The sequence below is a fragment of the Sylvia atricapilla genome, chromosome 3, assembly GCF_009819655.1.
Source record: "Sylvia atricapilla isolate bSylAtr1 chromosome 3, bSylAtr1.pri, whole genome shotgun sequence".
NCBI classification, from domain to species: domain Eukaryota; kingdom Metazoa; phylum Chordata; class Aves; order Passeriformes; family Sylviidae; genus Sylvia; species Sylvia atricapilla.
In genome coordinates, this window is record NC_089142.1 from 64,457,529 (window position 1) to 64,484,758 (window position 27,230).

General features: G+C 39.8%; 1 protein-coding gene across 1 annotated transcript; it reads right to left on the reverse strand.

Annotated features, from left to right (window-relative positions):
* Positions 1-2,014: 2,014 nt before the first annotated feature.
* LOC136358449 (uncharacterized) lies at positions 2,015-27,001 on the reverse strand. Its single transcript, XM_066314354.1, has 14 exons — positions 26,702-27,001; positions 23,503-23,622; positions 22,441-22,560; positions 21,238-21,357; positions 16,749-16,871; positions 15,634-15,716; positions 14,322-14,447; positions 13,438-13,483; positions 12,185-12,318; positions 7,726-7,854; positions 5,995-6,109; positions 5,005-5,139; positions 3,658-3,783; positions 2,015-2,779 (listed from the first exon to the last, which is right to left on the reverse strand). The coding sequence occupies exons 1-14, from the start codon at positions 26,925-26,927 to the stop codon at positions 2,658-2,660; spliced, it is 1,725 nt and encodes a 574-aa protein (XP_066170451.1). The 5' UTR covers positions 26,928-27,001; the 3' UTR covers positions 2,015-2,657.
* Positions 27,002-27,230: the final 229 nt, after the last annotated feature.

Sequence of the window (27,230 nt, forward strand, 5' to 3'; positions counted from 1 at the left end):
CAGTTGCTTCACTGTTTGTGGAAATATGGGTGAGCTTTATTTCTCACAGATACTTTGTTTTTTTGCTTTAATTTTTTTTTTTTTTTTTTAACAGGGCTGGATTAAAACCAGTTTATCATTACAGTCAGTACAGGTTTGCTTCAAATGAGAGCAAGAATTTCTGTTTCAGGGGCACAACATACAAAATAAAACCAAGGGAACTGAGTGTAGAAGTATGTGTAGAATTTTTTTAAAAAGGATTTAATATTGAATTTTTAAATATTTTGGTTAACCCTCTTTTAATGCAGGGAAAATAGTTTCTCTTCTGCTGAGTGTTGTTCTTGACACTAAAATAGGATGTGGGAAGAAGGCCAGCTCCTCTGCCTGCTATTGCAATTGGTTGTGTTGTTTGTACCACGAGGGGCAAGGTGGAACTGCTCAGTGAGGTAGAAGTAGCAGGTGCAGACAGCTGTTCTGAGGGCTGGGAGCAGAAGCCTTCCCCAGCAGGGAGCTGTGTGCTTTGGGAAGGCTCAGCTCCGTTCTCCCATCTCCAGCACAACATTGATGCTCACAGGGATGATGCTGTGAGTTACTTCAGTACATCACAACTACTGCATTGTTCACCATTAGCTCTGCTTGCTTCATGTCTTTTATCTCCTCATTCCTAATGAAGAATGCTTTGTTATTTCTTGCTAAGACCTTGAAATAATGTTTGAGATTAAATACCTAAGAATACAGATACAGGACACATTCTATTATCATTACTTAATATTGCACTGTTTATTTTTGGAAACTGATCTAAAATCACCAATGGAGGTGGTTTGCAATTTGAGATTTTTTTTGTTCCCAGGTATGTCATTCAGCCAGTCCTCTGTTTCAGAAAGTCCACCTGCCCAAAGCTGAGCACATAGTTTGTCACATGAGAGTTCAAAACAAGATTCCTGTCAAGCATGAATATTGAAAATGCCATATTGCTTTATACAAAGTTTCTGTCTACCCTGCACTTTATTATGCTTTTTTACTGCACTGAGTGTGATTTTGGTTTTGGTTGTTTTCACATGTTTTGTTTTGGTGGGGTTGTGGGTTGTTTGTTTTTTGTTTTTTTGGTGGGGGGTGTTATTTTGGTTTTTTGCAAGCAGTACTATCGGAAAGAACTTGCAGATATTAAAAGAAATCATTATCAAAAATGCATTATCAAAAAAGCACCCAAGCACCAATAGTAAGCTCAGATATTTGAGCCACAATAAAATGGAACATTGAGCTCTTAAATGACAGAATAACTTTTTTTAAGCTTTTTTTTTTCATCTCAGTTTTATTCCATGTTTGTAACCAGTATCAGGTCTAAAGCTCTACGTGCACATAAGAGTTATGAAATGGTCAGAAGCACTTTAAAAGACAGTATGCTGCTTTGGGCTGGGGTACAGTTAATTTTCTTCACAGTAGCTCGAAGGGGGCTGTGTTTGGGTTTGTGCTGAACACAAGGTTGGTAACACAGGGATGTTTTAGTTACTGCTCAGCAGAGCTTGCACAAAGTCTGCCTCTCATACTACCCCACCTGCATGGGTTGCATAAGAAGCTGGGAGGGGACCCCCCAGCTGGGAGGGGGTCAACCACCCCAGCTGACCACTGAGACATTCCATACCATACATTGTCATGCTGGGAATATAAAGCTGGGTGAAGGAAGAGGAAAGGGGGGATGTTTGAAGTTACAGTGTGTGTCTTCCCAAGTAAACATTAGACATGATGGAACCCAGCTTTCCTGGAGATGGCTGAACATCTGCCTGCCCATGGGAAGTATAAAAGTAAGAAAATAAGTTGAATTTAAACACATTACTACCTTTTTCATTGTTCATTACCTCCATTTAAAATGGAGTATCAATATCAAAACATAACAAAAATTCCTAATTTTGCCAAGTATTTTCACTCTTCCCTTGTGGCAAGTAGCTTTGGAACTAATTTAACATTTGCAGAACAGTTCTGTACCTAAACACATCTCACCCAAATGATTTGTGGTTTCTGCTGTATTCTGTACTTTATGCAACATTTCCTTGTCTTAACATGCCTTTGCTCCTCTGCTGGAGAGCAGTGCCTATAGTGTGGACAAGGATCAGCTGTAAGGCTTCACCCATTCTTTTTCTTACGCATTTCTTGCACTTTTTGAATCGTCTCTCAGCAGTTACTTTCTATAAACCTGTTTGCAGTTTTCTACCTTTATGGTATTGGTTGATGCAATTATGTTCTGAAGTCCTTGGAGTGTGCTCTGAAATACAGGACGTGGAACAGAAACAGAATAAAGATGAATGCAGAGTCACCTGCATACTTGAGAGATGCCTCATCAGTGGAATCAGCCGGTTGCAGGAATAAAACCTCATTAATACAGTGCTGGTTTTTCTGAAGATGGGGGTGAGGAAACCAAAAACAAACCATGGAAGGTTAACCAAGCATAGCGGGTATTTTTCAACATGCTGCCATGTCCTCAAGTACACTCAAGCAGCCAGCCAAAGGGTCCAAGGAATTGTGTTTTGACCTGCTCCAATTCTTGTTATCGGGACATCTCTCTTGTATGACCAAACTGCAAGTAGCAGGAAAATTACAGGAACCAATGAGAAGAGTTTGTTTCCGCTGAAAGTTCAGGCCCTTGGATCTAGTAAGTTTTCATAAGCCATTTGGCTTAATTATTAACTGTCTTCATGGCACATAGCTGCCCTAAGGAGCTCTTGAGTTTCTTCTGTTTGTTGACGGACTTGCTCAAGGAGTCTGGCCATTTGGCTTTTTCTGAATGCTGAAGAAAAGTCTGAATCTGAAGAGGAGTAATAGTGTTAGGCAACCTGCTCTTTTTCCATATGTTCTAATGCAGATGCATAGAAAACTTATCTTTTAGGTAAGATACAGTTGGTTGATTGTCCTTTTTACAGGTAAGGCAGAAAAATACCACACAAAGCAGATACAAATTCAGTTTTCATTTCTAAAACCATTCAAGATTGCTGCTAAATTCCCCTGATTCAGATGTATAAATCTCAGTTGCCAAATTCAGCGTTATACAACAGCTGCCTATCTAGATATAGCAGAGTTTTGGCTCTGGCTCCACATGTGTAAAGATATGTGCAATAAGAGTTATTACCACATTATAACTCTCATAAATACTCAACTTTTATCCAAAGACAATAAGACTAGCCAAATCCAGAAAAAAAATATTAAGGATTGGACTTTTAAGTATGAAAATGTGATACTTCCCAGCATTAATATCAGCTAATCATGCAATTTCCTTTTTTTTTGCTTGCTTTATCAAAATAAACTAAAATTTCATTTGAAAAACTTTTAGGTTTCATCTGGTGCCCAAAAATTCTTATACTGGATAAAAGCATCTGTTCCTGAAGTCCTGTTTCCCTGCTGTTCAGAAAGCTTTTATTTTTAAAGCAAGCAAACAAAATCCTCCTGCCTTTATCAGGAGATACTCTTAAAGAACTGCTTTAAAACAGGTGAGGTAACAGCTACCCTTGAGATTATTCTGTTTTCTTAAGCAAGCAGAGCTAGTCCCCAGAGAAGTTTGCACTGTCAGTGGCTGGACTCGATGATCTTAGGGATCTTTTCCTACCCTAATGATTCTGTGACCTCTGTTACTAAGCAGTGCCTGTTTGCTGCTGATGGGTGCAGGCAGCCTTGGCAGGAAGGACGTACCTGCTTGCAGTCTGCAGAATGTGGAGATGCCCAGCTGCTGAAAACGGACCTCTTGGTGGGTAAGAAAATTCTTGAGGTAGGCTTGAATCTCTCCAATGTGATGCTTCCACAAAAGCATCATTTTTTCTGCATAAATGGGAGAACCACTGGAGATCAATATGAGCCTTTAAACACTTCGAAAACTGATTTTTGTTAACAACATTTATAAGATCAATAATGACTCATCCACCTTCAGCTAAAACCAACATTACTGCAAAGACGGCAAGGGACTTCCTTGTACTATAGCTTCTGAGAATACTGCCGATAGTTCAGGTAAATAAAAAGATGAGTGGGCTGCTGTGCTGGGAATCTGATCCCAGTGCAAGGGGCCTGCTGGTTCACTGACTGGTTGGCCTGGTAGGCGAAGCTATCCATGAAATGATTATGCTGTTGGATTCTGCTCACTACCTGAGTGAGAGTCTCCTCTGTTGCAAATCCTCGATGGTAGAAATGAAACAGATATGCATTTTCCCTTACTGCAGACTCACTACAGATTTCAGTTTTTCTTATGTTTAATGTCCAAAATCTAACCAGACCTTTCTAGAGAATGTGGCAAGTATCATCTGAATACCCTTTTCTTGCAAGTATTAAAGACTGTCAGGTGCATGGGACAAGTATATTAAGTATAAAGCTGTTTGCTTTCTACAGGTAAAAATAATGCTCTTTTATTCTCTCTCAATAAAACTTTAGAAATTTTGGCTACATTCTTAAAAACCACTTCACTGCTCCTGCTAATTTAGTCTGGAATTACATCAGCAGGATTTCATTCAGTAAGAGTTTTTCTCTTGGTGGTCATGGAGCAGAATTAATCTAAAATTTTGGAACACAACCTCTGCTGTTAGTGGAGGATGCCATCACATTTTACATACTGTGAACGAAGGTCAAACAGAAAGATGTAACCTTGTCTGAAGTGACCCTTGTCTGAAACCTGTTCTTATCTCTCCCAAGGCGAGGAGTATCTTAATGGTCTCCCACCTTCCTACAGAAGTTGTTTGCAAGGACCTTAGAATTGGCTATGGACCAGTCCTGCAGAATGGCAGTTCTTGAAGAAGGCAACAAACATGTGAATCAGATCTTTATCTGTGGTCCACTTTCATCCCTGGACTTTCTCATGCACTCAAGGATGGTTTTATTTCAAGGGTGACTACAGGCACTTCTACTCTAAAAAATTTGTAGAGACCAAATGGGTGGGGTAATGGAGGAATATTTACTGTTCTTCAGTGCCTGGCCGTCCTTTGGGAAAAGGCTAATTTCACTTCAGACAGCGATCAGTCTCTTTCAAAGCACAGTTAATCCTGTGTGAGTTACCATGACCCATCATGTGCTGGATGATGGAGGCAGCATGAAAGGATGGCTCAGGATGTTCCAGTTGGCCAGCCAGTCTCACCAAGCACTTTGTCAAAGGTTCGTCCATCCACTGGACCATGTGTACCATGGCTCCTTCTGGAAGGCAGAAAGGTAAGAGAGTTGTCTCTAAATAGGAACTCCAGTGTCAAAGAAATGAAGGTGAGAGGTCTGTCAGAAACTGCTGAAATAGTGAATCCTTTGTGCAACTGAAGAAGCAAAATAAGTGCTGAACTAGGTCAGTAAGTATGTTCAGGTTGTAAAAAAGGGTCACGTTCTGGGGTTATGCTCTCAGTAAGGTAAGGCCATGGATTTGGTTTGTATTTTGTAGGCTTTTTTTCTGCAAAAACAATCACTTCATGTGCAAGATCCACTCTTGGCCTATTGGGCTCAGTCTGTCCAGCAGCTACTGGGCTCTGCTTGCAAAATTAAATGTGACATGTTGCCAGCTGCATGGCCATTAAACCAGATACAAGAGATGACTTGTTTGACAGACAATGTTGGGGCATGTTGGGAAAATTTACACTTGTCCTTTCTGCTGTTAAGAGTGCTGTACCTTTCATGAGTGTCAATTTCGTATCTCTGATAAAATCCATGTGCAAAAAATTTCAAGAAAAAGACCTGCTTTGTGTTTTAGTCTTTTTTTTATATCAGTTTCTGCAATGATGAAATTATTTCATCCTGAGAAACTGGGAAATGTTAGAAGTAGACAGGGCGTGTACAGCAGTAAAGTTCAGCACAAAAAAAAGTTTAAGCAGTTGAACAGAAGTGCAGACAATGGTGCCCATGTATCCTGCCAGTGAATCAGATTTTGTTCTTGAAACTTACAACTAAACAACAAATTTCAGGGGAAAGACTTGGGCTGCGTGTCCAGCTGTGCTCCATCTCCTATTAGAGTTAATAAAGGACATGCACTTCTCTGATTCAGCCATTCCTGGAGGGTTGCTGCCATACCTTGCTTTGCTAGCTCAGCAAGGCAGGATGTCACATAATGAAGGGAGTCTTCCTGAGTGTCAGTCAAAAGCATGGTCTGGAGGAGACCTTCAACACAGCGGCTCTCAGTGATTCCCTGCCACAAGAGAGAGATTCATGTTTAGCACTTCCACTGTGATTTAGTGGTGTCTGGGGGCTTCAGAACTACTCCAGAACTACTTCAGTACTGAGGGCTAAATCATCAATAATGGAAATGTCTCCTCCAAGATCTACCGCAACCAGGTGAAAACACCTTGGATCATTCAGAGATCACCTGTACTGAGATACATATTTTATAGACTGAGTTGAAAACAGATAGTCTTAGCCTGTGCTGACCTGGATTAAAAGCAAAAAATGAGATCAAGAAATGAGTTCTGAATGAGTCAGATGAAGATGACTGGTTGCTAGTGAAGTTGAACCATGAAATCATCAGCTCTCTGGGAGGCCCGAACAATGGAAGCTGCTCATGGCTCCCTGAGTGAGCTCGGGAGTCTATGCAAAAGGGAGTATCTTTTTGATATTCATTTTATGCTGCAGTTTTTTAGCTTGCTGCTTAGAGGTTCAAGGTGGATTTGAGACTGCTGCTTTTTAAGCTCCCACACTCTGTTTGTGTCCTGCTGGCATAAAAACAGCAGTGTCCTTTTCCTCTTGTGCCAAGGACTCTTACGCGTTTTAGGGAGCATTCCTTAGAACTGACCCTGGAAACCTGGCACTCCCACTCATGTCTGTGTATTCACTGATGCAGTGAGAGCTTGATACTCTCTGTATTATAAAGCTTTCTGAAGGTGAAGCAGCTCCCAGGTGATAACAGGATAAAGTCACAGAATTCATGTATTTCAAAAAAACACCATATTTGTCAAACTTTGAATGGATAGTCCATTTTTATTAGTACTGTGGGCCTTAAGTTTAAGGGAATCTAGTTTGCTGCAAAGCTTGATGTCACAGCTATTAGAAACTGATATAATTCTTATCTTAGTGAAAAAACCCATACTTTTCCTTCTGGCTGGTTTAAATCTCTGGAACTAACTAGTAACTGGATCATGAGCAAAGAGGGGGAAAAAACCCCTTGAGTCTTGAAAAGCATACTAGGAAGTGGGACAAAGCAGAAATCTGGATTTGGTGGGGTTTTTTCCTGCATATTGTGGTAGTACTGTTTGATCAAGCTATTCTAAAAGGCAAGAAGAAAGGAAGTGTGTCCATGGATATGGATTTCAAAACAAAGTCAGCAAGAGAGATCTTTATAGCATTTTGGCATAGCTAGTATCTTGTCAAAGAGGCAAAATGTACATCAATAGCTGGGGTTCTATTTCACACAAATAGTAGCTGAAGCATGAGACCCCGGAAATAAAGATTCAGTTCATAACAGACCTCAGATTTTCCTGAGTTATTCCTTTAATCACTATGAAATGTCCTTGCAATAACTTTTTATATCTATGATGCAGTCAAATTAGGTAACCACATCAATAATACAAAAAAACTAGGTATTTCTTATTTTAATTAGCTTTTTTAATAGTATTGTATTGGGAAAACATGAATAAAACTACCTTTCATTATGGTCCTTTTAATCATACCTGTATTTTTGTGTAAAATATATAGCAAATTGGCATATGTTTAATTACCCAGAGATTTATTGGGTTTTTTTAATGCTGATTTGACATAAATACAATGGCAGCCTCTCAGGGTATAGTTCAGTGACAAACATTGTGTACCTACCTGTGTATTTCTGGAAAGGCTCAGGTTTTTGATGATGCAAGCAGTATGTCCAACAATCACAGGGTCTGTTTTATGTGCTGCCAATAACGTCCCCAGGCTCTGCAGCAGCTCAGCACATGCCAGAGTGTCCTGAGAAGGGCAACCAGTATCTCAGTTACATCCAACATGGACAACACAACACGACTTTGCAGTGGCCTATAGAGAGATTGAACTTAGCTCTGCAGGAAGAGCATTAGTTTGCTTATTTAAACCAAGGATGTGGCTGGGTCTAGTGCTGCTTCTCTCAAGTATGGTCTGGTTGGCACTGACATTGAGCACTTGCTATGGAAGGCTGGAGTCTTCAAGGTTGTGTGCTTTACTGTTGTTTCCATCAAACACCTCACTAGAGTCATTGCTGGTCAGGGGAAGGATGTGTGATCCTGACTGGAAGGAGAAGTGGTCAGGACTGGTGTGAAAGGCAAAAGTACACAGTGAAGCAGCAGCAGCAGTGCGTCCTTGAGTATCTCAGCAATTTACAACAATGGGTTGTATATTTAGGTCAGTTTGTGATCAAACACCTCTTTAGTAAACATGTCCTGAACAACATCATCTTTACACACATTTCTCTGTTGTCTGATGATATTTTAGAGGTACTTTGCTAGGTATCTTCCAATTACTATTAATACTTTGCTAGGTATCTTCTTCCAATTACTATTAATATTAATTGAATCACAGAATGGCCTGGGTTGGAAGGGACCTTAAAGATCATCTAGTTCCAAACTCCCTGCCATGTGCAGGAACACTTTCCACTGCATTGCTCAGAGCCCCATCCAACCTGGCCTTAAACAGTTCCAGGGATGTGGCATCCAGAAATTCTCTGGGCAACATGTTCCAGTACTTCACCACCCTCGCAGTAAGGGATTTTTTTTTCCTAATATCAAATCGAAACCTATTTTCTTTTGGTTTGAAGCCATTACTCTTGTTCTGTAGGACCAGATCAGAGTCTGGATTACTGCACAGGTAGTTACCTCAATAACAACATGGATTAAGGGTGCACTGCTGTGTGTAAGGGAAACCTGACTTCAACAGAGTTTGTGTTAGGTCTACAGTTAAAAGCAGATTTCCTCTTGGGAGTCTTGGTTGGTTTTTTTCAGTCTCCTTCCCTTAGAAATTTAGGAGCTTTTTTATGCAGTTCTTCTGTTTGTTCACAATGAATTTTATTATTTGTACTACCTGGAAACCAAGATGCATTAGCAAAGGAGTTCAATATAAAACAAATCATTGGTCCTATACACAGCTGCAAAAAAAATCACATAATTCTGAAACCTGTGAAATATCAGAATCCCTAAAGCAGTGTTGAAAGGCAGATGTCTTTAAAAGTTAGTTTAACTTTCATCTTCTTTTTACTTAGGTTATATTGCAAAAGTGTATCTTATTTTCTTTCAGTACCAGTTGACATCTTCACTTAATTCACTTTAAGCCCTGTCACAACCAGCAATCCTAAAATAAAACAGGAAAATAAGTGGAAAGGGCAGTTCTATGCCTAAAAACAGGGCATTTAAAGAATCCTATATGCAGACTATGCAGACATGACAGTAAATTTTCCTTAGTCTTATTTTTCCTTTTCTTTAAAGGAAGAAATAATATAGCTTTAGATAATCCAATTAAATTACCACTGATGACTGTTTTCTGTGCTTTTGGGCCAAATGTCCTCTTTTCTATGTAATCCTATCAACTACGATACTCGTTTTTTATTTGCTACAGCCTGAGAGGAGGAAATTTTCTATGGATTATAATGAACTTACTAATATATAATGACTTCCCTGCCAAGATCTTTTGTTTATTTAGGACCTGCATTATCAAGTGACTGTACTTGAGTTTTGCTGAACTTCTCTTTTTGACTGGAATATGGCTGAGATCCAGATTTTGCTTTCTGGCTCAATCCTGCACAGTGCAAGAGAATCATGAGAAAACTGTGAGTAAAAATAGATTAAGTGATTCAGATGAGTATTGATCTAACTTCTCCCAAGACCAGAATATAAAAAAAAAAAAAAAAAAAAAAAAAAAAAAAAAAAAAAAAAAAAAAAGGCAAAGAAAAACATTCCAGCAGCAAGTGTGCTTACAGTTGCAATGCTGCACTCATTAGATAGGGATTTCTTGACAAAGTAAATATTATCCTATTTGCCTATAAGGCAAAATTATTTTGTACCTGGAGTGGAGAGTTAGTGGTACCATCTGGAATAGACAGACCCTGGCTCTCAGGTCTTTTGCTCAAAGGAACTCAACTTAAAAGACTGTTTTCTCACAAACCCTATTTCTTTAGTTGTTTCAGGGTTGAGCTGTCCTTAGGAAAATTGAATACAATTCCCTCTGCAAGAGGGAAGTTTTCCAGCCCTTGCTGAGAATCCCTGTCAACAGCTGACCAGGAGATTGCAAAATGGGGGCTGAAGCAGGGCGAGGAGCTCCTGTGAAGCATTCCGGGGGTTTGCTTCATGGTAACGAAAGGGCAGATGGATTCTGCCCCATTGTATCCTGGGTAGTATTTGTAATAATTCAAGCATCACTTGACTTGGTTGTAAAGGTTAGCTTTGTTCAGTGGTTTGTTTTCCAACAGTTGTTCCCATGGAGAACTCCCTTTTTGAGTCACGGAGAATTCAGCCTGAGTTAGAGAAAGAAACACTGAAAAGACTTGAAAAACAGGCCAGAAAAGGCATGGAGATGGGGAGGCAGGATATGAATACGAAGAGGTCAGCCTCTTCTCAGAGTGCCCAGGGCTCGCTCGCACAAAGCAGCAACATTCAGTAGTTGGGGACAGCCATGTTTCCTCACTAAAACAAATTTAGAGATGTAGATACTTCTCACTGGAGAATAAAGTGAGATGCTTGGCTTTCCAGCCTCTTGCTACTGACCCTTTTTCCCTCATGAAGGAAGGGCTGTTTCACCACTGGTGTGCCAAGGCTAAGTCCCCAGTGTCTTTGTTACCACTGCTGCTGACCATGTCTTTTTGTGGCTGGGGTTCAAAACACTGGTAAAGACAAGTTTCAGGACCAGGGAGAAAAGGATTTGTGGGTACTCTTTCCTGGGAGAACAAAAAAATGTATACAATGTTTGGAGACAAGAAAAGCAAAACTGAGTGAGGACCATGTTCCAGCATAATGTCTCCTACTGAATAACGTATTTACTGTGCAAATGTAAATGCATTTCAATTGTAAGCTTGTCGAGAGCAAATTGTGTTTTGATTGTATGAGGCAGTTTGACAAGCAATGAGGATGTTCAGTGCTCATGCAGCCACTGTGCCTTGAATAGCTCTGTGCTCTAATTGTTGCTTCCCAGGCATTGAACTCACCCATTTTTTCCATCACGTTCCAGAGGCAGGGGAGGTGCAATATTGGTTTGCATACAGACAACTGAATTGTAACACACTAAACCCAGAGTAAATTTCCAATCAGGCTGAGTGTATTTCAGGCACAAGAAGCACCTAAGGCCACCTGAAGCTATTCAGACCTTAAAGAAATGTGGCAGGAAAGGTTCTCACATATTTTTGCTCTATGTATCCAACCTCTGACTACTTTCAAATGCTGTTGTTAGCTTAAAACACTTACCAAAAACCTTTAATTACATCTTTAATTACAGTAAAGAAAAGTTTATTTAAAAACATGAGTAATCTGTCAGTATTTACCGTAATTTAATTATAGTCAAACTTCTTCATGTATTTGCTAGTGTTGTACTATTAATGGTGGTGTTTACCCTGAAGGTGGTGTTTATCCGAATGTGAGCAAAAGAATAATTCCATAACTGAGGATATGAGGATACATGGTCCTAGTGAAAGTTCTAACACATTAACTAAAGCTAGACAGGATTCCAAATTTTGTTAGTCCCCCTTTTTGTTTTGATCCTCATTCAAAGTATGTTAATATTTTACAAATGCTCTTTTGAATAAAGTTGTCCATGTAGGGAAGTAATGTATATTTGTCCTTTGTTCTGCACTTATGCACTTTAAATCTGCGCTTTAAATTATTTTCTCTGCTTCTCAGTGTGTGGGGAAGCTCTGTAGCTGAGAAATAACTTCCTTCGTTGCCCTCATGGTGGCAGTCTCTCATGGTGCTTTGTATGTCCTCCCCTCTCCAGATGGGTATCTGGAGACCTATGGTCTGGGGACTGAGGGGACTAGAGGGAGTTGCAGGGAGTGGAAGGCAGTATCCACAAATCCAACCTGACAGCCATCTCCCCCTCTACTCTCTCACTGGTCTCTCCTTTGGATCTCACTCAGCACAACAGATGACACAGGCAGTGACAGTGCAGATGCAGTAAACGAAGGGTTGTTATTTTGGATAGGAGAAGGAAGGGTTGGAAAGTCTACCAGGGTCTCTTAGTCATTCCCAAAATGCATTTCACAGGCAGTTTTGCCATAACAGTGTTAACCCAAGTGGTGGCCAGAACTACTCTTTCCCCTCCGTTTTTGGGAAATGACCTCCCATACCTGGTTGGGTGGGTGCTGGGAGAGTATCCAGAGCAGAGCAATGGAGGCACGACGCACGTCCTTGCTGCCAGAGGCCAGGAGAGTGCACAGCTTGGGCAGGACGTTCTCAGCAACCATCTCGGCCTGGATGTCTGCTGGTATGGGAAAACAAAGGAGGTCAGGGGCGTTCAGAGCACTGCAAGGAGTAATTCAGGCTCTGACTTAAACAGTTGACTGTTGCCTCAGTGTTCACGTTAGAGGGGACCTCTCCATCTCTGTGGGATGGGGCAATGCCAGATGTTCAGTTATAAAAATAAACCCTCATTTGTTCTGCCTCCTTTTGCTGAGGGATTAATACAACCTTGATGGCAGAATATAGGTTTGGGCATCCTCAGTCTGTGTCTGAACCTCAAAAGAAGTGTGAGGGGAATTTTCTGAATCCATCACTGACATAAGGCCAGTAAGAAGGTAGCAGCTTTTGCTGCACAAACAGAAAGACCTTCCAAGCACGACCTATCTCGCAGAGCTAAGGTTAGCCAGGAGAGAGCACAGCCAGCCCACTGAGTTATTACACCCCACTTGCCTCTGCAACCTCAGTTAGTGCACTACAAAGCAATGCCAGAGCAGCCAGCAGATGGAGACGCAGACCTAAAAGGTCAAGCAGACCAGGTGTTTCAAACACATCAAGGAGGGATACAGCAATTCCTTCACTCTCAGCTCATTGTGACTGCTTGAAAACGAGCACCTCTACATTTTCTAGATGAATAACCCTACCCTGGAGTCTGGGACTTTAGCACTGAATGTGCTAGTCCTCTGCCAATATCTCCTGAATATGTCATAGAAATGAATCTTGGACATTTACTAGGATAGGGTTTTTTAAGATGATGACAAATGCATGGGAGAAAATTACATTTAATGATAGACGGAATCATGCCTTGGAGAAGACTCAATAAGCAATTTCAGGAGACATTCTGTCCTAATTGGGTTTAATGCTCAGGAAACACAGACAGGAGGAAAGCTTAGCAACTCACTAAGGCTCTGTGCATAAGAACAACTCTGCTGCCTTTCTCACTTTCTCCAGATATTCCCCTTGCTACCTGGGAGCTCTAAGGCAGATTTAGTTACGATATGCACGGCGCCTTCCTCTTCCCTTAACATCCAGTTAAAATGTAGAAAATATCTTTTTGAAAAGGTTCCCAGCCCACTGTGCTCACTCTGTAAGGCAGAGAGAGAAAGAAATAGTGTAGTTTCTTTATCTCCAAAACATTGCTTACCACTGGTAGCCAAATTTCTTAGGCAAACACATGCCTGACTTGAAACCTGCTTGTGCCAAACAGGGAAAAAAAATCAAAACGAGAGAAAAGAGGAGAAAGAGCAGTTTCAGTAATGCATGTTCATACCTATTGCACACAAAACAAATATGACAACATGACAACACTAGCAAGCTATTACATTATCTTCAAGAATAAATTTTGGCACATCTTTTTTTTCAAAGTTTTGCTGAAATTGTTTTCAACCTCCTAGTATCCGTCGTCCTATTGTTGATGAAGAATGGGATTCAGATGTTGGCTTTATTTTACAATGTCTGATAAGTTATAGAAAAATGAAGAGAAAGAAATTGTCCCATTTGCTTTGCCTTTTTTTCACCTCCCTTCTACACAGAATTTCAGGTTCTACCCTGAACTGTGGTTTCTTGAAGTTTCTCTGATGTGGCCTTCAACAACACAAAATTTACAAGATGTTATTCCTAAAAGCCATACAGTAAAAGTTTCAGATACCAAAAAAAGAAAAAAAAAAAAAAAGTAGCATAACAGATGTGTCAGACAACTTCTGTCACAGACACAATGATCAAAGACAGAGCCTGGATAGGGCACTTCTCACATGATGTTTCAAGTTCATAGTATACAGGCTATTCTAGCCTAAAGGAAGTGTCCAGGGCTGTAGAACAACTTTAATAACCTCCCTTTGCTTTCTTCATACACTGACCTTGTAGATCCCATGTATTTTCTACTAAAGCTGTGTTTTCTCATGGGAAAGATGTTGCATAGGTAAATGTATAGTAGATGAACAGAATGATGTGAGGCTGGAACTGGAAGCCCAAGTGTATAGCTCTACTTGAATGCTAAGTCTTTTCACAAAGAGAAAGCTACAGCTTTACCTTGTCCATAGAAGAGGATAGGAGAGAGATCAGTGTCCGCAACAGGAATCTGTCACTGGGTGTCAGCAAGGCTTTGTGGTGCTGAACATTGGCTGCCACATTGCTCAGGGCAGCACAGCTGTAGTACTGCAAAGAACCAAGAAAAAATGTAGACAGAGAGGTCACAGTGGAGACACTGAAGAGAATACAAATAAATTGGAGAAATGCTCAGATTTAAACCCGATGAAAATAAAATGCTTTTTCACCTTAAGGGTGTTTGTGGGGTTGACACAACATGCTGTAGCTGCTACAGCGATCCTGCTAGGGTGTGTTGTACACTCATTTGGACCCTGGCTGTTTGTGCTGGGAATGTGCCCTGCTGCTGGAATGACATTGCTGCTGGCATCTAAGTTAGGTCATCTGCATCTACTGTACTATATGTTTACATTGATTTACTCAAGCTGGGTGTAGCTATTGCCCTAGCACGCCATGAAATCCAAAGGATCTAATCATTAATTCTAGGGAGGATTTCGCATATAAAAGTACCTATTACTAGGGAAGTATAATTAGAAGAAACAGGTTGAGCTACAGAGATGGAAATTTTAAGAAGAATCTCAGAGAAATCTAAAAATGCTGAAACAGTTTGCAGAAAACAATTCCAGAGGGTCCATCCCTTCAGACATATAAAAAAATCTGAGAAGAGAGATGATTAAATTGATGAAGCAAACAATTCTGTGCTACTCAAAGGACTGAATGAACAAACTAGCAGAGTGTAAGGCTTACAACTCTGATTCATAATTTATCAGCATACTTTTGCACTAAGACTCTTTGCTGAGAGTGCAGAATCATAAAGAAGTGTCTGTGATAGGCATAAAATAGGATGCTTTACAGATATTTACAATAAGAAAAAGATCTTTGTGTGTCTTCTAAGAATACTCAGTAACACTGCTTAAAGTGGAAGATCAGAGTTAGGATGCAAAAAACCTCCCAAACAAAACAAGAAAAACCCAGAGGAAGGGACCTGTCTGCATCTTGTCTGATGATCTGAAAGACACAAGAAGGTGGCCACATAACAACGCTGTGCATGCATTAATGTGTGCTGGCAGAAAAAGTTTTGTGTCGTAAACTTTCTCCTGTGGAGTTAGATAAATTGAGTCTTTTAATATATATTATCTGACTGAGGTGAGTTTCACCAAGATGCTCTCCCATGTTTCTCCACTTCACTAGAAAAACCTTTCCTCCTCTCCCCCTTTTCATTTCTGCATATTGTGGTTTGTGCTCTCCTTACAATCACAGTGTTACTGTTTTAAAATCTGACCTATTTCAGTCCTACCTGGACTTCTGAGTCAGGAGATTCCAGCAGCAAGGCAAGAAGTGGTAGGGCTCCTTCCTTGCATAGGACTTGTTGGATTTTCTCTGCCATTAAAAAGAAAAAGTAAAAGTGTCTTCCTCCTTCCCTCACTCTCATCTTGAGGCACCATTCAAAAGGGATGTGCACAGTTCTTGTGTTCTAAAGAGTGCTGATGTTTTCCAAATATATGCCAACCAGTGTGATTGGAGAGTATGTAATTTAGAGCCTGTGTAATGCAGCAGTATGCAGATATTTTAGCAAAAAGACTAGCAGGCTGTCTGATAAAGCTTTTGATGATTTTATGCTAAAAACTGCTCTGAGAATCTGAATTGCTGGAGAAGATGAAAAGCCTCAGGTATGATCTTCGCTATGATTTCTGTGGTTTAAAACCAAATTACTTAAAATATTTTTAATAATACTAGAAATGTAATAGCCAACTGTATAAGTTCTTGTCCACTGTTTCCTTCCACAACACAGAGTTCAGAGATGTTACTCATGACTTTATTGTTTAGGTCTGTGGAATAATGGTATCATCTTGGTAGGTGAAATTTAATGCTGGTTTGTTTCAGAGTTAATTATGGTAGTCTACATATAATTGCAGAGGAACAAGTACTGCCTTTGATAAAGCTGTTGGCAGATATTCCAGGTGCCTTTAATGTCTGACCCGTGATAGTTATGCTTAGCATATTCCAGCATTGAGTTAGTCAGAACAAGCAAAAAGCTTCTAAAGCTTGAGTTGTTGGATAAGCTCCTGAGATTGCTTTAAAGTACACCAAATGTCCTGCTAACTCTTTAGGCCAAAATATTTCTTTAACAAATGGCTATTTTTTTTCCATTTCCTTGACTGATTGTTTAAATATTCATACACTCACCCCTTAGATTTGAAAATCAAGCTTTTCTGTTTTGCTACGAGACAAAAAAGGGCCTGTATCAGTTAAACTTAATTCATCAACTTGTGGTACCAACATGAATGCCATATGCAGAGGAAATAACTTGTTGCACAGATACGTTTTTATACTTGCCTTAACCTTTAGGATTATTTTTCTATCAGTGAGTTTTCTTTTGACAATTTTGATAAACCCTTAGTCCAAAAGTACCTGATTGTGTGAGGTTCAGAATAGCACCAACTGCATTTTGTTGGACCCTGGGATCACTGGACTTGGCAAGAGACAGTAGGGGTGTAACTCCTCTAGCAGCACCAATAGCCTCTCGGTTGGACTCTGGAGAAAAGAATCAGAGAAAGAAGAAAGACTTACTGCCATCTTACTGTGAGCCACAAGCAGGACAACTAGCAGGACTAGTCCTTTGGTGTTCCCTTCTCTGATTTCTCTGCATGCTCAAAGGAAACTGTTAAAAATTCTGAGAACTTGACAGGAAGGAAACCAACTCACAACTTCTGGATTAGCCATAGATCACAGCTGGTTCAATGCTTTTGGTTTGTGACTGGATAATTAAAGTATTCCTAAGATGCTTTAAACAGGTTAACAAAATGTTGTACTGGCTTCATACCCCTGGTATGTCTGATCAACCTATTCACAGTGTGAGAACCAAAAACTACATCATTAACTGCAGGTAAGGTTTAATTAATTTAGTAGGGTATATTCATGGCTAATTTCTCTCTTGGAATGTCCCTGTCTCACTCACTTGACAGCTACAGACAGTGCAGAGGTTTCTAAAAACAAAATTTGATTTAAACATTGGAATTTGAAAAGATGATGCTTCTCTGAAGTGGTGGTGATTCCTTGCATGGCAATGTATTAAGTTGTACAGCTGTATTCAACATCCTGGAGTACAAGGAGAGCTCAAAAGTAATCTGCAGAATCCCTTAGGACTCTTGGATGAAAAACTGGTGAAAAAAAGAAAAACTATAACATTTAACTCTGTACAATTAACAGTATTTATACACAGTTTAAACAATGGCCAGTGTGTGAACGTTTGCTGAGAGAAACATGAAGCAGACAGAGGAAAAAAAAGGTATTTGACTGAGATCAAATGAGTCTTCAGGTGCTAAGTAACTCAGAGAGTTATGAGATGAAGCTGTTATCTTTATACCTAAAGCCAATCTAGTGGGCAGTTGACACACATAGATTAGCCAGGATATTTATTCAAATATAGTTCAGATAGTATCAGTTTAATATTCCAGGGCAAGTAATTTTCTGTCTTCCCTGTGAATATATACTCAAATAAATAACTTTTATTCTGGAAAAAAATGAGAAAAATAATCGTTCTGAGAAGAGTTATCTATTTAAAAATAGCTTTTTCGAGTGGGAAGCTATTATTCTGGGGAAATATTCTGGTCCTTTCATAGACAAGCCCTTCTCTAATCTAACCTACCTACATACTGTTCTTTTGTTTCCCTCAGTAGAAGCAGAAAGTCTTATGTACAGCTCCAACTGGTGTGATGCAAACTACACAGCAGAATAAAAACAAGAGGTAAAAAGATTTAGAAATAATTTTAGTATCACTGCTTCCCTTATTCTTGTACACAACACACTCCATGAATGCTTGTGAATGTGGAAAAGAACCTCACATTTGAGAAAAGGGATTACGAACATTTGGACAAAACTTGGGCAAATTCTTTCTTCTATCAGATGTTGTGCCTGAACACTTGTTTTGCCAGTTTATTATGACAAGACTGGATGGGGAAATCTGTTTCACCAAGATGTGTAACTGTATTGCCATGTCTGTAAGGGATGTGGCAGGCTCTTGGACCACCTATTTAGCTTAAAAAATGCAGTCCCTCCACTGACACCACTGCAACCACTGATGCCCCTTGGAATGCTTTTTAGAAGGAAGCCATGTGTTCAAGATGCTGCTCTAAGTGGGATAATCAACAACATCTACTCAAGCTGTGTTTGAATAACTCACTAATTTATAAATTCTTTCTTTCCACTCTCTGATATTTCTGTGCTCAAAAAATCCCATCAGAACAATTTTGAATGTGCTTTACACTCAGTGCATCCTCCTTGTTTTAGCTTAAAACAGATGTTCACGCCCCCCTAAACCCCGAAGATGTGAACATTTAGTTCTGTTCTGAAGTATTCTGAGTTCTTATCCCAGAACTGATTACTTTCACTCACTGATTGAAAAGCTGCAGGTAATTGCAACTATGTATGTGTCCTTTTGCTGTGTGGACAAATGCTGTTGTTGGAACAAATTAACCTTCAAAAATTTTTCATCTGAATGGGTTAGTTTGCTCTTCTTATTTTCAGCTCCTTATTGCAGCAGGGAGACAACCCAGTTTACTCATGACCTGCAGTAACACTGCTAAAGAGTTTCACTCTGTACCTCATCTTGCATACTTGTTGTAACAGAATTAAGACCATTCTTAGATGCAGAATTTTTGTAACCTTAAAGCCATCTAAGGATGGTCCTAATTTGGTTGTGCTTCCATATTTATCTTTTTTTGCATAAATGGCCTTCTTGAAGGATGTGACTGAATAGGATACTTTTCTCATGCAGATACTTAAAAATATCAGAGTCTGAGAGTTAAAATTAAAATGAACCCTGGAGAATTGCCTCTTGCTTTAGTCTCATTACTATGGTATCTAAATATAGTGTGAAAAACAAATAAATGGATCCAGCCCATTTAAATCCTAGTTAAACTGGGACAGAGATCCTCAACATTGATCAAATTCCAGGCAGCAACCCAGCCTATGCAGGACTGCCTACCTCTGTATTCAGCTTTGAAAGCTCCTTGCGTGCTTAATTTGGACTACTTGTACTCAGGACATTGGTGCTTAAGGGAGTGTGCAAAGGCATTAGACCATAGGAAATGAAGGTAGCCTGGATCTGAAGTAGCTGAGGGTTCCCTGTATTCCAGGTTAGACATCTAGAAGGGCAAGAGTGTCTTCAGGACTAAGTAAAATCCTTAGGTGCCCAAGCAAATCACTTCTTCTGTAGAGTGTTTAAAACAGGTGAAAGGAAATCTCTCTGTAAATATTAAGGGGCTTAACTTTATTGACCCTACACAAAGAAAGTCCTGCTAGTGCCAAGTACCTAAAAGTTTAGTGATGCCATGCCTAATTAAGACATTTAAATGAGGCAATTTGCATTCCGCACAAAGTAATGTAGTATGTAGAATTGTTAACCTGACAATAATATACGATGCTTAAAAAAAGCTCCTAAGGGAAAAGTTTTAAAAACATGAAAACAAAACAAAAAAGTGGGATAAAATGCAAAATAGCTCTTTCATGTGGTTGGATCCTGCTTATCCACTCCTTCTTTGCAACATAAATACTTAAATGAGAAATGAACATTTTCATCATGCTTCCCTCAGCCTTCTGGAACATCAGACTGCAGCTTCCCATGCTGGAGAGGGAAGCTGGCAGAATGAATGCTGGAGAGGAAAATAAATGCTATTCATGGTCTTCCTACAGACTTGTGCACAATTTCTACTGGAGAACTACACAGTTTGCACAGGGTAGAGTAAGACAGACTAACATGCTAACCTTTCTTTTGGTGACTGTGGCTGAACTTACCTGTCCGCATACCAGGAAAATATTAGCATCATTATATGAAATATGCATAAGTCAAGCAGAAGTTGGTGACAAATGCAAGTAGTCACAAACTGACTGAAAGCAAACTGACAGCAAGTTTTGCTGAATGAGAATGGCCACCTGGGAAGAGGCTACAAATTGCATTCCATGAAGGCTTGTCTGTACTTGCCTTGAATCATAGCATTAAAACAAAGATGCGAATGTAGAACTGTCAGTGCAGTGGAGGACCAGAATATTTTATAAGTAGAAGACAAGTTAGAAGACTGAAGCAACAGGAATAGAATGAAACCTGTACAAAATGCAAAGAAATGTTGGAAACATCCGTGGTAGACCTTGACTACTTGGTGTCTCCTGGAGACAGCAGCAGAGGAGGAGCAAGACTAAGTGACAGTCAGCTGTAGGATGACATCACCACAGCACACTCACCAAACCTGCAAGTGGTACCATGAGATGTACCACAAAACATATTTCCCTATGTGCCGCAATAAAAGGCACAGGTGAGACCCCAGTTGAAATACTGCACATTTCTGGCAACTTCTCTTTCAGAAGAGATGAATCCAAATTGGAATTCCTGCAGCTTTATCTATATCCTGGCCCTGTAACAATGCCTGAGGCCTGTGGTATCACAGTACGGCACATGCAAATGCTGTGTTCCACTCCTGGAACATATCATTTACACCCGGAAGGACTCTAAAGATGAACAGAGAGTCCCACTCACGACAGGAGTCTTAAAAGACCTTGGCTTTCTCAGTCTAGTAAAATGAAGGAACCTCATCAGCATAGACATCAGAGAGACAGAACTCCTGAAGCAAAAGCCAATGTAGTCATTAATTAAGATAAGCTGGCCATGAATACATTTAGGATGAAAATCAGAAAAAGGTTTGTAATCATAGGAGCACAAAGGTCAGAAACACTGAGAAAATTACCTGGAGTGTCACAAGGTTGAATTTATGATGTGGGAATACCAAAACTTGCTGCTGCGTCTTATGACTCTTAAACCAATTGCAAATAGGTTGTTTCATCTTAAAATATGATGGAAGAGTTTAATGCATTCACAGCTCAGGACAAAGGCAAAGAGAACACTCACCTGAAACAGCCAAAGTCATGATGCAGGCACAGGAATTACACTGGACAGTGGGATCTTCTGATTCAAGCAGATCCAGAATTGGCTCAAGTAAGCCCATTTGGACAACTAATTCTTTGTCAACTATTCAAAAATTCAAGAAAAAATGGACAAATAAAAAAGTGAACAGTTAGCAATTCTGTGGAAAGAATACATCATCCATTGGCTGCTTTGGAGATCTACATTATGATTATACAAAATAAGACCTAAGATGGAAACAGCCTGAAAGCCACTCACAGTCCCTAGCTGCGTTTGCAGCTTCAGATGCATGAAAGAGTGTAACAGATGTCTGGAGGTTTTAGACAAGAAGGTCCCAAATCAGGCTAATTTTCGCAAGAGCAACTGCAGCTTTCCAGTAGGTTCACAATTTCCTCAGCAACTCCCTCACCCTTTCTTTTTCTTCAGAAGCCTACGCTCTCAATATTTTTTCTTTGTAAATTGTACCATGGTATTACTTGCAGCAAAAGCCTTAAAAAAGAAAGCAAAGAAAAAGGTCAGCTTTGCTGAAGACTGACCCTGTTTTCTGTTATTACAGGACGCAAGATGGAATACTTGTTGTGGCCCAGGTGCCTAGGAGGGCAGTAGTAGTAGATGCAACAAGGACTCCATTGATGAAATGTGCATGTTCATGACCTGTCTATCAACAGAAACTTTATTGGGAAGTTTTTATTCTGCATCTTCCAGATTCAATCTCAAATCTATTTTCCCTTTTAATTACGGAAGCAAGTGAATTACACTAAACATTAAAACCTCTTTTTCTCTGCAAGCAATTTAAGACTAAGGTCCAGTTCATAAATAACCAGAAAACAAGCACTGTCTCATACATAGAGTTTATTTCTATGACCTGTATCCGTTGTTTGAAAGGAAAAATGTCTGCAGATCCAAGAAAAAGAACAGAATTCCCTCACCAGTCTGGGAATAATTTATCACACTTTGCACATAGATCCAAGAACTCCTGCCACATTATATATTATGGCTGGAAGAATCTGATATATCTTTGGTGCCACCAGAAGCTACATATCTTGCAGTCAGAACCAGACTGACACTTGTCCTATTAGGAACACAAAAAAGGAATCTAGATTTGTTTAGAAGTACCCTCTTTCTGCCTGAGTCTGGTTGAAGAGATGCTTCTTCATGTCTCTTCAAGATGTGTCATTAATTACTCACTATTTCCTTCCAGCAAGAAGTTGACAAGGGACAAGGAAGACATCTGCTGCACCTCCAGGTCAGCAGAACGTAGTAAGGCATAGAAGGGTTCCAGATGCTCCACGGGCAGGGGGATGTTCACTGCAAGAATGAGAAGGAATATTTATGAGTCTCATTGTTCACCACAGTCACATTTTTCCCTTGATGGACTTAAGCCTCAGGTGCTCCCATAGACAGCTGAGTGATATTCACCTTTATTAAAATTCCACTGCTACTAGCAAACAGGGAAAGCTTTCTGAAGAGGTTTTGAATGATCAAGTACTTCAAACACATCATGGGAAGGGAAGCAGTGTTCCTTGCTACCAAACAAGTCATTCTGCCTCACAGTAGGTCCTTGCATTGTGGCCATCTGCACTTTTTATCCAGCGAAAAATACATGGGATAAAGCTATCATACAAGTGACAGAATATTCTCTTTGAAGTAAAATTAAAATAAACAAATAGATAAATAAATTGCAACCTGCTTATTGCTAGTATTTTTACCTTTTCGTAGAATTTAAACTCTTAGTGGTATTTTATTTGAGATATCTAGGCGGACTTGTAACCATTAGCAAATTACGTGAAGAGCCAAGTGCTCTCACAGAATATTTGGAACAAAGAAGAATGTTTCCTTCATAAATTTTCACTACAATCTGGCTCCTGGAGCTTTGTCCTCTTATGTATATAACATAAAATATTAACTGGTCACCATGTTCATTTTCTTTCACCTTATTTTGACTGTGTTGATTTCAGGAGATTCAGTATACACTAACTCTAAATACTTTGGGTTCTGCTCAGTTTCAGAAGTATAACAATTTCATAAATAACAGTCTTTCATAATCATAAGAGATATCTCCTTATAGCAAAACCCAGAACTGACTCTGCTTATGTGGCAATGACAGTTTTCCATCTCCCTTGGCAAACAACATAGCATGAAAGAAAAAAAGAAACTTGCTTAATGAGTCAAAAGGAGTTTCACATTTTGAAATAATATTTTTATTTATAATTACATGAAAGTTTTCTAATGCTCACGGAGATAACTTACTGTGCTGACTCATATGCAAGTAATAGAGGGCAGCCGACTGCTGTAAACCTGGGTTTTCTGAAAAGGATAAGGTCCTCAAGGCTTCCAGAGAGTCCTTTCCAAGTGGAGACATTTCAAAATCTAAAGATATAAAATGACAGCACAGGCTCAATTACATCTGAAAAGGGTTAGTTCACAAAAAGAAATTAAAATTTACAGCCAACTAAACACATAAGGTTTTTTGTACTGCTATAACTCCATAAAGCCCATTTATCTTTATTCATGTTTCCATGAGCAGAAGCAATAGATTAACTGGGAATAACTTGTCCTTGGCAAGGCTTCTTGTAAAGCTCATAAAGCCAGTGATTGGAAACAAGATAAATTATAACCTTTGGTCACTTTTATGCTATCTAATATAAATGCAGGTGTTCTTGTTCTCCACAAAAATCTTTATCTTTTCTGAATTTTTTGTTAAAATACTGAACACAGTGTTCTTAATTAAGTAAGAGTATATGTTTCTAATTTATTTTGTATTTCTATATATATTTCTAAGTATAGAAAGAGTGTATCTTTCTAATTAACCACATCTGAAGTTCACTGTGTTTCCTGTCTTGGGTATTGAAATACAGGATTTAAAGGAATAGCAACATGGACTGCAAACGGGCTTGCCTCAGGCTCAAATTTTTATCATGAGTCTACCTGTTCTCAAGTATGATAGCTCCCCTATGAATAAACCAGATGTTCAACAACAGTCATCATGCAATAGCAGTCATGCATGACTTCTGTAAATCACTGTATGATATAACATGTGGAATGGAGCAGCAGAGAGGGAAATGAAAGGGACATTGAACCAATGAACAGAGTTAAAAAAGTAATGTATGATCGACTGACTGGTGGAACACACAATTACAAGATATATTTTCAGGCAATAGACTAAAGCTGTGCACTAATGATTGAAATATTTCTATGAAAAACATCTAGCTACTTTACCTCCCATGGGACAAAGAAATGTGAGGGATGTGAGGGGCATGAGCTTTAATGCTTCAGTGCAAAACACAGCCCACATCTCAAGCCATTAGAAGCTGTGACATGTCAAGACTAGCAAACTCCTACCCCCAGGATTAGGTAAGTAAGCTTCACAGAACTGCTTCATATAATGATCCAATTTTTAATAATTAGTAATACACACAAAGGAAGGACTTGCCTGTGTGTGCAAGGTTTCAGAGAAAAAAACCCCAAAAATCTCTTCATGTGGTTTAATTCTGTTGCCTTTACTACCTGAACCTGAATCTGTCTGATTCTCCCACATCTGTGGTTTTGTCTGGGAGAGTGATAAAGCTGAAACCACTCAAAATCTTCACTTGCTTAAAATATCAAAATTTGCTGCCCTGGCTAACAGATGAGTGTGATGATCAGCCATGAAGTTTCTCCTTGCACCCAAATTGTCCAAACACTGTCTTTTTGCTTATTATATTTTGTTCAAAACTGAGGCTTGTTACCTCTTGGAATAAAATACACAGGTGAGTGTTAAAGTAGGAGACTTGTGTCCTCATTCTCTTTCTGAGGCTTCCCTACCTCCATTTCTCTAGGCAGTGAGATTTGGCTACTCAAACCAGAGAATTAACCTTGGTTCTGCGTGTGTCCTGTCGTAGACAGTGGGATCTCCCTGAAAACCCTCATTGTCATCTGTGTACTGCTGTCAGAAAAGCTTTAGGCTTCCTGATGCTGTACCCCAACTCCCATGGACCCAAGTCAGACCAGACTTTTGAAGACTGATCTTAGAGAGGAAAAGATCTCTCAAGAAAACACATAGTCTTTTCAGGGAGCACCAGTGGCTGCTACAAGGGGCCATTCTGGCCTCTCCTTCATTACATCTCATCTATCAACTGTGTGGGGATACTGCCCAGCGTCCTATAGAGTCAGGAGCATGCCAGCCCTTGGAAGAAAAAGTTCAGCCCTGGAAGATCTCCACAGTATAACAAGCTGAAAGATCTGTCCCTACTCTGGATATGGATGTCAGTATTTAAACCAGTGCTAAAGGTGCAACAATCAGTGAACCTTATCGGCAGCACAGGACCCTCCTCATTCACTGGATAATGACACCAGCCAATACCAGCTGAGGCTAATTCACACATGCTCCCAACAACCAGAGTCACAGCAATTATTCCAAAGGTTGTTCCATGACAGATCATTTCAAACAGCATTAATTGTGTCATACCAAGGAAAAATTTCTCTCCTAGTTCCCCTCACAAGATTGTTTCATGTTCAAAAAAAGGCAAGTAAAGATATAGTAGTTCCACATTCCTCACACAAACGAATGTAGGAGACTAATGCAAATTTGGGTAGTAGTTTTAGCCCAAAGCTGCTAAACATAAAGCAGTATACCAAATTAGTTGTGAGACAAGGCAAAACCAAACAAGCAATGACCCCTTATCTTGAGATAAGGACTGTCTTTAGAATAATACACTCATCCAAGATGACTGCAGAAGTTAAATAAAAAACCAAGTTTTCCTGTTGATATTGTATCCTAGGACAGGACAAAGAGGACATCACAAACAGAAAAACATGAGAATTAGGCAGATAACCTGTAAAGCAAAGGAGACAGATGAAGACATAGATCTACTTTGATTCAAGCAGAATCCCATTAATGTGATTAAGCCTGATGTCTAAAATGTTTGCAAAAAGCACATTTGCTTGGAATCCTGAGAGGAATCCTGGAATCCGCGTCAACGATGCTTTTCCCAGGGTGACTTTGATCTTCCCCATGTACAGCCCAGACATTCCTAGCACAAGTCCCAATGTTCAGCCAACAGAGAGGTACATAGCTGTGATCAGCTCAGCTCACAGCTCAGCACTCACGTAGCCGCCAGTCTTAGCAAAGCCCCTGTCCAGCTTTGTCAGTTCTTTTTGATTAACTTCAAAAAAGCAACTTTAATTTCTAGAAGGATTTGCTTTTATGAAACACATTTACATGGATTATGTATTAACAGTGGTGGCAGAGCAAGAGAGTGATTGACCATTTCTACCTCGATACAACTGTTGCACCACTCGAGCCCTTTGTGTCCTGGACGCAAAGAAAATGTTCTGTAGCTCTGGCCTTTTCTCATCATCACCAAGCTGCTCAATGCCATGCAAGAGCAGATCAGCTATGAATCTGCTTTCAATCCACAAAACTAATCCCCTTGCTCTTTCACACTCTAGAAAAAGACAGGTCTCTTACCTGTTTCAATATGCTGCAGAAACTCCTGTGCTGTCACTCTCTCATGAGGCTGTAGGATGGGCTTGTACAGCTGCCTGTTTTTAGAGCTGTTTTGCTTTAAGCAGAAGCACTTGCTTATCAGAGTTAAGCATTCCTTGATGCCTTGCACCAAGTCAGAGGACATCCTTTGAACAAAGCCTATGAAGTCCCGCAGGAGCTGCATGCATCGTCCACATAGCTGACCCATTCTTGTTCCAACAGCAGCGCAAAACAAGAAGAAAAGGAAAGAGATGGAAACAAAAGTTTCTTCTCAATTCGTTCACTTTTCTCACTGTACTGTCTTACAGATATTAACACCACACCATGTGCAGATGCTGTAAGGCAAACAGACTTCTGCATCCAAAGAACTACATTTCACAAGGCTGGTTTCTGCAGATCTCCTAGAGTTCATAAATTATTATTCAAAATGAGTGCACCGGAGACACGCCTTCCTTTTGCTTGAAGAAAAGTAAGATAACAACCTAAACATATTTCATGGAGAGGAAATTGA

What these genes read in the sequence shown, in the direction of transcription:
- LOC136358449 (XM_066314354.1), bottom strand. Translation starts at nt 26,927, where the DNA reads ATGGGTCAGCTATGTGGACGATGCATGCAGCTCCTGCGGGACTTCATA. An exon ending in CTTCTTGCTGGAAGGAAATA is followed by an intron (nt 21,358 to 22,440) that starts GTGAGTAATTAA and finishes ATTTTTGAATAG; the next exon opens with TTGACAAAGAATTAGTTGTC. An exon ending in ATTCTGCAGACTGCAAGCAG is followed by an intron (nt 2,780 to 3,657) that starts GTACGTCCTTCC and finishes ACTCCTCTTCAG; the next exon opens with ATTCAGACTTTTCTTCAGCA.